Raw genomic sequence first — 12,066 nt, 5'->3', positions numbered from 1 at the left:
TGCTTTAGTCGAAAGCAAAATAAAACCAAACAAAAATGTTGGTTTCTCTTCTGGAAACAGAATCCTGTAAAATCCACAGCAACTACACACGACATTCCCCAAATCCCTTAGTGCTGACCAGGTCTCTGTGTGGCGAAAATCATTCTCCAGAGTCTCTCCAGCTCACATGAATAGGTGTTACTCTGGTAAAACAATAAAGTGTAAACATACCTCAACAGGCTGTTTAGAGATAAAGTGAAAACTCTTGGCCTTGTGAGTGGGTGAACCAGGGCCCTAAGCATGGCCTCTATCCTTCTTTCTTTTTTTTTTTTAATGTTTCATTTATTTCTAGGAGAGAGAGAGACAGCGTGAGCAGGGGAGGGTCAGAGAGAGAGGGAGTCACAGACTGAAACAAGCTCCAGGCTCTGAGCTGGCAGTCAGCACAGGGCCCGACGCGGGGCCCAAACCCACGAACCGCGAGATCATGACCTAAGCGAAAGTCTGACGCTTAACCGACTAAGCCACCCAGGCGCCCCTCTATCCCTCTTTCTTAGCGGGAAAGCCATGCGGCACCAGTGCACTGATCTGCAGCGCGGCCTTTGTTTGGGAAGCACTCACCCACGTTGCTTCTGAGACACGACTTTTGCTTTATTTGGGTTCATGGCCCACAAGCCAGTATAAAGACGAAATAAGACACGTGCACGAATATCATTAAAAGTTTATTATTTCAATATTCAAGAACAGTGTGTACTTCCCACGAGAACCCCCCCATTACAGCGCACACTGCTGGGGTGCGCAACCACGAAGAGAGATCAGTCAGCAATTGGCTTAAGATGTTGAGTGTGTGTGTGTGTGTCGAGCAATTTGGAGGTTTTCTTTGTGGAATTGTGTTCCTTTTTCTATCCCCCCCACCCCCCCCAACCCTCTCATCATTGAGGCTAGGTATTAATAGACACTACATTAAACTCACACCAGGCAGGAATTAGGACAGGATTACGCTCACTACGCCTCATCTGGGTTCTAAGGGGGCGGGGGCGCCGGTGTGGGGTTCTTTGGAAGGCCTGTAAGAGATACGCTAAAATCAAAAGGCGGGTCAGTATGTTAGGAGGGGAGTGTGGGAAAGGTCAGCTCGCGTTAGAAGAGACACAGCTCAGAGGAGCCCCGTCTCCGCTCACACGTCCAGGTCAGCGGCTCGGGGTCCCTCCGAAGCCCATCAACTATGCAAATCTGTGTCTCAGGTGCAGGCAGACGGGGCGTGGCCCGTCCACCCAGGGTTAGTGTGCAACGTGCCGCACCGTGGGAAGCCTACGGCCGGCCACCTCCCACAGTGACCAGGGTGACGCCGTGAGGCCACCCGGAAACTCCTCCAGTCCCGCTCAGACCCTCCTGCTGGGCTCTGGGGGGAAACAGGTTGTCTGCAGGGGCTGCTCTGGCCCCAGCCGCGTCGTCACCCAGTTTCCAAGAAGGTCCTGTTTCCTGTAGGGGCCATAGCCCAGCCCAGGGTTGCCTGCCTGCGCCCTCTCCACCACGCCTGGATCCCGCCAGCTGGGCAGCCGCCCCCGCAGGCGCCCCCTCTGCGCCCACCACGTGGGCCTCTTCACAGCTGCCCGCCCGCACTTCACATACCGAAGCCGCCTGTGCCGCTCCCGACCGCCTAATCCCGGAGGGGGGGTGAGTGTGTGTTAGGAGGTGAGCAGGGCAGGGGAAGAAACCAAAGGAAGCTCGGATCCACAGTCCTCACTGCCCCGCACGTGTCTCTGCCTCCGCAGCCGCGTGGCCACGGCAGTGCCCGGGAAGCCAAGAGATACCGAGTCAGCAAAGCGAGTCGGAGGCTGGAGGGTGAATGTGGAGGTGCCGAGCATCTGCCCCACAGTGCGGTGGGGTGAGAGTCCGGGGCATTTGTCTTCAAACTCAGAATAACCGCTTCATTTTCTGTCTGCATTTTCTCATTTAGCTGATGGCCAGGAATTGCCAGTAGGGTGAGGCGTGCCTGCCCCTACTGTGTGTACAACTCAACGGGCATTAGGCAAGGGGAGTTTGCTACGAGTAGGTAATTTATGTGAATGGTATTAAAATCTTAAGGCAGTTATATTAAGAAGCTGAGGACGGGATTCTGTGACAAGGCAGGACATCAGCGCCTAGCCATGGGTGATCCAGAACGGCTGTCTCTTCCTCCCTGAGGAAAGGAAACACGCAGTTAGGGCACGTGCATGGGCAGCCTGGGCACGCGAGCCTCCAGCCAGGTCCGCCTAGGTGGCCACCTGCCACAAACCGTGTCGTTCGGGTCTGTGGCCAGAAACGATGGCACACAGAGCTGACGCAGGTACCAATGCGATTCTCAAGTGCTCTGGGATAACTCACCTGACCTCACGCCCAGAACACGGGAACCTGGTGCCTCACGGAACAACGCTGCACTTCCTGGGGTGGAAAACTCACCCGCCCTGTTATCCTGCATTGACTGAGCCCTGTTTGTGTCCAGTTTCACTGTCTGAGCTCTGTTTGTGTCCGGCTACAGATTCCGGGGTAACTGAGGTAAGCGTCTGCAAACAACAGGGACATCTTCATCTTGGAAGAGATTTCAGTCCTGTGACCACACCTGCCACTGTGCCCACCAGGCAAGAGCCAGACCACACAGCGTCATCCTTGGGGACCATCTGTTTGTGCCTGGCCCCAGCTCCCCCACAAAACCAGCTGCCCAGAGGCGTCGTTCACAGACAGCTTAAAACCACGATGGACACATTTTCTGGACAAATGAAAATCCGAACCCACGATTGCCGAGCTAGTGGACGCAGCTGTGTAGCGACCAGCGACCAGCGGTGGAGAGGGGGCTTGAGTGAGGCGTTGGGTCCCCAGAAAACAGGCCATGTGCAGGTCCAGATGCCACTTGGATGGACCGGGGGGGTGGTGGGAAATGTTCCTTTCTTTTGTCATTCACGTTTTTCTTCTGGGTTTGGGCTCTCTCTCCTTGGGTTCCCCTTTTCTTCTTAGGTTACGAATGAAGAGCTCACCTCTCAAAGATGTCCTTGAGACTGAGCCCCCAGAAGGCAAGATCCACATGAAACACACCATTTGCCCGATGACACATGAGCACTGAACTCCCCCCCACCCAACCTACTCTCGTCCCACGTTTGCCATGCTGCCCAACAATGTGAATAATCGAAGCACGAAAGCCAAAAATGCCTTATAAACAGCACAGTCAACGGAGCAAGGTAATAGTTCTGACTTTGTCAGGGTTTTACTTTTTTTTTTTTAATGTTTTATTTATTTCTAGGAGAGAGAGAGAGACAGCGTGAGCAGGGGAGGGTCAGAGAGAGAGGGAGTCACAGACTCTGAAACAGGCTCCAGGCTCTGAGCTGGCAGTCAGCACAGAGCCCGACGTGGGGCTCGAACCCACGAACCGCGAGATCATGACCTAAGTGAAAGTCGGACACTTAACCGACTAAGCCACCCAGGTGCCCCAGGGTTTTACGTTTTTAACTCAACCCTGGGGTTGTATTTTCAGAGGTGAAAACGCTTACTGAGTTCAGGTCTCCAAGTATCTGAAGGAGTCACTGGAAAGGGCCCTTCTCATATGCCTGAGCTCGGTCCTGGGGCCAGCTCCCCACTCGGAAGCACCAGGCCTGTCTGGCTGGCTTGCCTTTGACAAGCCGGCCCTCAGCGCTGCCCCCCAGAGGGGCCAGAACAAGTGTGCACGGGCCTCACTGCTTTCTAAACTCCCAGGAGGTTCACGGGCGGGCATCTCTGGAGAGTGTGGCTCAGTCCTGGAGAGCGGCAGAACCACCGCAAAGGACGTCTGTGCCCGGATGGCCCGAGTTCCCCACACCCTCCGCAGGACACCTTACGTGAGGCCCCATCTTCACTCCCTGGTGGCTCCTTTTGAGATGGAGACAATGACGGACATTTGGTTTTATCTTCTATTATTGTACCTACAACTTATGGGGTGTCCACTGTGACCAAAATCCATCATATCTGTCTCCTCTTAGGAAAGAGAAAGCCAAACCCGGGGTGGGGGTGGGGGGAGGAATTCTTGGCTTCCCTGTTTTACAGTTGGAGGAGGCAAAGCACAGAGAAGCTGAGTTACTTCTCCAAAGTCAGTGAGCCAAAGGCGGAATCAGGTTTACAGCCATCACCTCTGCCGTGTGGGTTTCACACTTACTTTCTTCTCTGTTGAGTTGCTAGCACATTTGAAAATGCCTGGTGTTGAGTGCTTGGTCAGCCCTGGGCTCAGCTGGGTGGAGGAAGCTGGCCTCACTAGGAGGAGGCTGGCCTCCCCAGGAGGAGGCAGGTCCGAAGCTGAGTTGTGGGCTGGGAAGGAATAGGAAAAGGTCCTACATTCTCTCCTGCTTGCCCCCAGTGCAGGAAACTGTTTCAGCTACATATTTGGAAACAGGAAAGTCCAATTCTATTTCGATGCAGTTTCCTAAAGATCGGGAGAAAGGCAGTGCCCTCCACCCAGTTTCCAACCAACCAGGAAGGACACAGCACCACGTTAAGCACCGTGCAGTCTCCGCCATCCCCACCCACCTCCTCAGCCCCTTCTTGATTCTGGACTGTTTTTAACCTACTGTAACCGCAGTGTCGGCTCATCTGGCCACATATGACCATGGTCAGCCGGGTAGCGAATATTTCGTGGCATAAAGTCTGATTAAAACCATATGAATTGAAAGTTGATGTTTCCCTTGGTCTCTATAGAAATTTCTAAACCACTTTGTACGAAAAGAATTTCAGGAAAGTGTTGAGCCTATAAAGCCCAAGTGGGCCTCACACGCTTGTGTTAGTCGCAAACCATAAATGTGCAGGACAGAAACGGGGCGTCTCGCGGGGCTAGTGACCAGGTTTGCATGGTGACCAAGGAACACAAGCACAGTCCCTAGACAGTCCCCAGGTGGGCCTGGCCTTCCCTGTCATCTGGCCGTTCCATCAGTGGGATTAACAGCCGCCATGCAGGGGAACACAGGAAATACATCCCAACGAGGGGAAGCCGAAGCCTTACAACTGTGCACATCTGGGCTCTGACGAGGGACGCTCTGGGGCAGGACCCTTTGGGGGGGGGGCAGGGACGGCCTGGATATCTCAGGCAATCTAGACGCAGGCGAGTGCGTGCCTGGTCAGGTTCCGGCTCACTAGGAAGCGCTGCTATCCCAGATGTGCCCTAGGTTTGTACCGGAGCCTCCATGGGGTTCCCGGCCTCACCATCTTGTCACTGCACTTCAGAATTGAGCAAGGGCATCATGAGGACCTCAGCTACTTGACCATGCAGGATAGAGTTTGTCTTCTCCCTCAGACCTGCTTTAGCATTGACCCTGCAGAGAAGACGCTGCCTGCACTTTACTCAGATGAGTTAGCAAGTCAGCTGGTGGCCACTCACTTCACAGATTGAAGCCTCTTCCGGGATAGGACTGACCTTCCTCAACCACAGCCCCCTTCCCCTCACCTCTGTGTGGGTCCAGCACCTGCCGAATCTAGACCCGCCGGGGGAGGGGATTCCACATGCACATGCTCACGGGGCTGCTCCCACCCCGCGTCCCGGCCACTGGACACACCACTCGCGTGACCCCCCCACAGCTACTTGAGGGACAGAACAAATTATCCCACCACGCATCCTAAAACCTCGGTGTGGTACTAGCCTGGTCGGCACACTCACAGGTCAGGGGCCACATATCGATGGTGATTTGGGTTAAGGGGCCTCGTGCTTGGCTGGCGGAGACGGAGCCCGAACCAGCGCTAACCCGGAGCTCACAGGAGGCGCAGTCCCACCTTTCAGCCGCCCAGTTTCTCAGGGCCGTGCCAACAAGCCATGTATGGCAGAGCCTTTTAGCGTTAAATTGTGCGGTCTCCTGTGACCCCAGCGGATGGTCTGGGGACAGGTGGAGAGAAGCAGACGCTCCTGTTCTCACTGGCGACAAGAACCCCTGAAACGTGCAGTTTCCATGGAAATGCAGGCCTCCCCTGGAAGGTGACCGCGGGCTCCAAGACCCAAGGGGAAGACGCTGTCACGTGGGATAAGAGCCCAGGACGCCTTTGTCTGTGACGCCCGGACACCAAGGACGAGTGGGGACAGAGCAGGTGCTCCGGGGCTGGTGACCGGGAACCAGTCCCTGACTACCCGCCCCCCACCTCGGATTTCCGGAACCGCGTCTTCCATTTTCTGCAGCAAAGCTGGTCTCTCACCCAAGAAAGATAAAAATGAAACCTTTCACCATTTGTCGTTCTCTCGACAGGGAGCTGTGGGCGTCGTGGGGTTATAGGCCTTTTCTGGTGCCTTTCCTGCTGTGGCACAGGAGCCCCGGCTTTCATGTGCGGGCAGCTGTCTTCCTGATCCCATTTCTTCCAGGTGGAAAAGGGGTTGACGGGGCCGCCTGTGAGTACTTGCGGCCGGTTGTTCTTCAGAACTGGCTCCCCAGACACCAAGCAAGGGGATGGCCTTGTGTGGGTTTGGAGTAAGAGGAAGCGGCAGCTCCCGTCGTCCCCCTAAGGAGAGTATGTGAGCACGTGGACGCAGGGAATGGTGCTCCCTGGAGCCTTCAGCCAGCCTGGGGACTGTCCTGCGCCGCTGGAAGGAGCGATGTGTCCCCGCTGGGGCCGTCCCTCTCCCCTCCCAGCTCCAGGCCCTCAAGTGCTGGCTCTGCTGCCCAGGCCTTGTACGGGTGGCTGCGGACACCCCAGCCCCGTTTCTGGGGTCTCTGCCAGACACGCACGGCTGGCCTGGCAATGTGGACACCTAAGTTGTAGGTGTTATGTTACCCGGGTGACAAAGCCCTTGCGAGCTCAGAGGGCCCTCTGTGGGGGGAGTCCCCCGGGTGAGTCCAGCTCCTCAGCCTCGTGGGGCTCCCTCCCTGGAGCCATGCACAGCCCCCCATAGGCCCTGCCTTGCCTCTTCCCTGTAGCACACTTTCTCCGTCCCCATCACGCAACACGCTCCTCTGTGAGGCCATGGGTCCTGTGTGTGGGGACAGCTCTGACAGCCCCAACGGCACATGGCGATGCCCAGTGAGCCCCCAGTCCAAGGAGCATTGCACCATCTCGGACGGATGGATGGACGCCTGGGCAGCCTTGGGCCCCTGACTCGGGGCGCATCCGGGCTGGGCTCATGGCCTGCTGGGAGCAGCTCCTGGGGACACAGACTGGTTGCCCACCCGCAGAGACAGCGGCTGCCGTCAGGAGGGTTGCGTGCCACAGGCCCTCGGTCGTCCAGCCCCCAGGCCGTTTCAGCCTGTTCCCACGGTGCTCTTCCTGCCTTCCGGGACTGACAGTGAGCCTGGGACGTGACCATAAGCCCTGGAGGCCACGACAGGGCCGGGAATGACGGAGGCCAGACAGGCCCCTCCTGACACCCGGAGGCAGGTGGGCTCTGGGTCAGGGCCCAGAACGGTCGGCCGCGGGGCTCTCTGACCGCCCGCTGTCCTTACTCTGTCTTCTCAAGTCCCGCCCTGGTGTGTGGGCCTTGCTGAGCGCACGAGCTAGCAGACAGTGGCCCCAGTGACTGCAGTGTCCAGATCAGCCAGTGGGGTGACCCCCGTGTGGCCTCTGCAGGTCCCCGCCTGATCCAGCGACCTCCCCTCTGGCCACCCGGCTTCTACTCCTTCCCCTGGGCATGTGGTCCCCTCTGCGTGTCCTCGGGCCCCCGGGGGGGACACAGCCCAGCTCAGGCCTTGCCCACAGAAGCCTGGAGAAGGCCTGCCGCACCGGGCAGCCTGGCGAGCTCACCCCACGGGGGGGGCTGCAGGCCGCCCCCGCCCCCCACTCCGTGCACCCCTGACATCAAGAAGGGCTACGTTACCAGTTTGAAGATTCTGGAGAGCGTGCCCTGGGCGTCGTGTGCCCCCTTGAATCCCTTGTGGGCTGCAGCTCTGCCTCCGTAGCCGAATCCCGGCTTCTGCCCCTCGGCTCCCTGCAACAGACCGGGCAGCTCTCAGGGCGGGGCGGGGGGGGGGGGGGGGGGCAGCACCAGACACCCCCTCCTCGAGGCAGCCCCCGCCCCGCCCCCGCCCCGGGGTGTCAGGAGGCGCTCACCCAAGCGCTCTCACTGCCAGACCAGACCCCTTCCTCCGGCAGCCGTCCCTTCCTCACCCCGGGCGGCTTTCAGGAGAGCGGCTGTGTCCCCGCACCTGCAGGAGGCGGTCCGGGGGCGCTCACTTCTCCGGGGGGGAGGCGAGGGAGGCCCGGCGCCGATCCCGGGTGCGGGGGGGGGGGTCCCTGCCTGCTTCTTCGTGCAGACCCCTCACACCTGCGCCTCCTGCTAGGGGCCCGGAGGGTACAGAGCTCTGCGCTTAGCACTCGGCAAAATTCTGCGGCTCAGACTTTTCTAAAGCGCAAAGGCAGATTCGCATCCTTCGGAAGCACCTCCCCGGCCACGGCTTGGTGCCCCAGCACCGATGTGTGGCCCCAGCACCACAGTCCGCCCGGGGGCCCTGCGATCTGGGCCGGCCAGCAAGCCGGGCACCAGGACGCAGCCTGGCCGGCCTCAGCTCTCCGCTCCCTGGCTGTGCGACCTCGGGCAAGCGTCAACCCTCTCTGGGCCTCTGTCTCCTCTTCTATGAAATGGGGATCAAACGGCCCCTCCTCACGGGCTGCTTAGTAGGCTCTGCTCTGGGAACAGAGCCCGAGGGCCGCGTGCTTGCTGTCATTACCGGAGAGGCCAACCCCTGCCACCAGCGCCCTCACCCGCACCCCCGGGCGTGTGGCACGCGACAACGGCAGACGGTCGCTGACGCGTACGCACGCCGTGCCCCTGTGACCGAGGGGCTGGGCTGTGCACACACTGCGGGGCGGCGCCCCACGGGGGCCAGGCCGGCCGTCGGGTCTCGGCGTAAGGCCGCCGTCTGCCCCCGGATCCGTCCTCAGCGGTCAGGCTCCGAGATGCCACCGGCTGTGCCGACAGGACGCGGGACGCTCCGCGCTCTGCCCCTAAGCGTCTAGTCAACAGAGCAACACCGCCTTGTAACGGCGCCCCCGCGCCTCCCTACAGACCTCTCACCTTCCCGAAGGGCGCGGGCGGGAAGGGGCGGGAAGCCAAGCGCTCCAGGCCTTGCCTCAGGGGCCCTGCCGCCGGCCGCAGGGAGGGCGGCCCGGGGCCCAGACGCTTCCGCGCACGCGCAGGCCCGGCGCGGGCACGTGAGGCGGCCACGTGAGGCGGGCACATGACGCGGACACGTGATGCGGCGGAAACCCAGGCCTCGCACCCCCGCGCGAAACCCTCCCGTCCCGACCGCCTCTCTGCCGCTCTGTAACCTTCTGAGAACAGAATTCAAGCAAAGGTTTTCAGACTAACAATCTGCTTGGCTTTTCCTCCTTTCAAATTCTTGGTCACTCACATCTTTGGACAACCTAGAATTTGCCAAGAAACAGTCAACATTGTTTAGAAGAAGAGCGGGGGACGTTCAGAAACTCCAAACGGGAAGACGCTCCTGCAGCGAGAAAGCAGACAAACGGGCGACGGAAATGCGGAGCAGGACTCGCTTTGGAAAAAAGGGAAACTGAATAAACGTTAGGGGGAAGCCAAGGGCCCTGTGGCCGGCTGCTGGGCCCGGGGGCTGGGCGCACCCCAGGGAGGAGGCCCTCTTGCCCGGCCCGCACGCTCCCCGATGTCTCACAGCGCCCAGGAGGCCACCCTAGAAAGTGGGGAGGCCGCCCGAGGGGTTATGGGAACCAGAGTTCACTTCAGCGGCGTCTCTGCCTCCTGCTGGCACAGAAAGTCACTCGTTAGTTGGCCGCGAGGGCCAGCCCGTGGAGGGTCCTAACCTAAGTCGCCTTTTGGCAACTGGGTAGCTTAGGGAAAGGCTCAACTCTGTCCTGTAAAACGTTCCAGCCAACATCTGCGTGTCGTTCAGCGTGAGAATGCATTGGGCCAACGCAGGGGCCGCCTGGAACCCCCTCTGCGGGCCTCGCCCGCCGCCTCGCTCCCTCCCCGCACTGTCGTTCTTTCCTCCTTCCTTTCTCGTCTTTCTTTTAAAACGTATTCATTTGTTTCTATGATGCTTCTTAATTATGCAGCCAGTGGAGGCGGGCTCTGTACTAGGGAATCAGGATGTGCTTCCCCGATGGGCAGGATTTCTGGCCTGGTTAGTGGCTCTTCTTCCGTCCTATTCCGAAGATCACGACTTTCGTCACCTAAGGGCTCTGCCTCGCCGTGACTGCTGCGGGAGCCTGCGGGTGTGGGTGGAAGACGCCCGTAGGCTAAGGCGCAGACGCCACGCCCCCCGGCGTCTCCCCAGCGGACTTTCCCTGGATGGCTTGGTATCTAAGCTGCGGCTGTTCCCACGCCAGAGTCAAACCCCAAATCTCGTGGTCAGTGGGGTGGTTGTGAGTGTGTAACCGAAGGGCTGGCCGCGGGGCCTCCCTCGGCCAGCGCTGCGCGGGCCCTTGTGCCGGAAGGAAGTGGGGGTCCCCTCCAGCTCGGAGCTGCTCCACCGGGGTGCGGCTCAGACCCAGTGCCGGGTTCCCCTGGGAGAAGCAGGTGGCCCCCTGATGGCTGGGCCGGAGGGCCTGACAGGGAAGAAAGGGGACCGTCGGGCCAAGGAACAGTCAGGTCACAGGAGCCGGTGGCTGTGAGGAGCAGAAAGGACAGGGAGACGCGGGGACACGCAGGTGTCACCTACCCAGCTAAATCTGCTGAGGGACAGTCCTCGCCCCTGTGTGAGGAAGAGAGAGAAACAGTGACATTGTGATCAAGGCAGGAAAAAATAAAGTCTTTTGATAAACGAGAAGCACAATCAGGATCGTGAACAGGTGTAAGGACATGTGCCACTTCCGGTGGGGGGCTGGGGAGGGTCTGGGAACAGGGTGGGGAGGGGAGTGCGTGGGGGGCCAGCAGCAGCCTGTAACCAGCAGCCCCTCGGCCTGTTCCAGCCGGGACCGCGTGGTAGACCTTCCGGAATGAAGCTGTGAGTCCAGCTCTCTTTCGGGTTCGTTTAGGGGTTTCCGGGGAGGCCTATAGACAGTGACGATTAATGACAACACGTGGAGGTCTTACCTTTCCTTGGGATGGAGGAGGTGTGCGCGGCGTCACCTACAAACACACACAGACGGGTGAGCGGGCACCGGCCTCTCCCTCCCCGTCCTCACCTCCCTGCTCCCGAGGGGCTCCCATCCGCGGGGGTCCTGGGGTCTAAGAGGTCACCCGCTGTCTGCCCGGTCCCCCTTCCTGGCCTAGTTCAATGTCAGAGAGCAGGAGCCTGAACGCCCCGCAGGCAGGAGCCACCCTCCCGCTGCGCGCTCAGGCACACCCCTGCAGCAGTGGACACGGGAGCCTGGCTGCCTCATGGTCCTTCTCCAGGTGGGGGGTCAAGCGTCCCCCGCGATTCAGGGCTTCAGGAGGTGCGCTCGCAGGTCTGTGCCTCCTAAAAAATACCATCTTAGAGTGCCTGCTGCACAAAGGTCACGGTCATGGTGAGACGTTTGTTGTTTTGCTTTTATTTTCAAGTCTCTGTTTGTTAGGGGCGCCTGCCTGGCTCAGTCGGCCGGACACTCAACAAGGATGTCTGTGCGGTCGAGCCCCGTGTTGGGTGTGGAGGTTATTTAAAAATAACACAATCTTGGGGCGCTTGGGTGGCTTAGTCGGTTAAGTGTCTGACTTTCACTTAGGTCATGATCTCACGGTTTGTGGGTTCGAGCCCCGCGTCGGGCTCTGTGCTGACTGCCAGCTCAGAGCCTGGAGCCTGTTTCAGTCTGTGACTCCCTCTCTCTCTGACCCTCCCCTGCTCATGCTGTCTCTCTCTCTCTCTCCTAGAAATAAATAAAAATATTAAAAAAAAAATAACACAATCTTGGGGCACCTGGGTGGCTCAGTCAGTTAAGCGTCCGACTTCAGCTCAGGTCATGATCTCATAGTTCGTGGGTTCGAGCCCCACGTCGGGCTCTGTGCTGACAGCTCAGAGCCTGAAGCCTGTTTCCGATTCTGTATCTTCTTCTCTCTTTGACCTTCCCTTGCTCACACTGTCTCTCAGAAATAAATAAAACATTAAAAAAGTAAAAAAAATAACACAATCTTGGGGTGACTGAGTGGCTCAGTCAGTTATATGTCTGCCTTCAGCTCAGGTCATGATCTCACAGTTCATGGGTTCGAGCCCCGTGCTGGCTCCGTGTTGA

At 59.0% G+C, this 12,066-nt stretch overlaps 1 protein-coding gene across 3 annotated transcripts in view; it reads right to left on the bottom strand.

Moving 5' to 3' along the window:
- Positions 1-685: 685 nt before the first annotated feature.
- LOC120234518 (myelin basic protein) overlaps positions 686-12,066 on the bottom strand; it is a 114,117-nt gene continuing 102,736 nt past the window's right edge. For 2 of the 3 annotated variants that reach the window (XM_039236393.1, XM_039236392.1), the window contains 4 exons: positions 10,952-10,987; positions 10,578-10,610; positions 7,760-7,870; positions 686-2,155 (listed from right to left, as the gene is read on the bottom strand). In XM_039236393.1, coding sequence (XP_039092324.1) covers positions 2,111-2,155; positions 7,760-7,870; positions 10,578-10,610; positions 10,952-10,987 — 225 coding nt within the window. In that variant the 3' untranslated portion in view covers positions 686-2,110. The remainder of the gene's footprint in view (positions 2,156-7,759; positions 7,871-10,577; positions 10,611-10,951; positions 10,988-12,066) is intronic. The other variant, XM_039236394.1, reaches the window with a different exon arrangement.

Source organism: Hyaena hyaena, unplaced genomic scaffold (assembly GCF_003009895.1).
Source record: "Hyaena hyaena isolate Hyena2069 unplaced genomic scaffold, ASM300989v1 scaffold_110, whole genome shotgun sequence".
NCBI lineage: Eukaryota > Metazoa > Chordata > Mammalia > Carnivora > Hyaenidae > Hyaena > Hyaena hyaena.
This window is presented reverse-complemented; position numbering and strand designations above follow the sequence as displayed.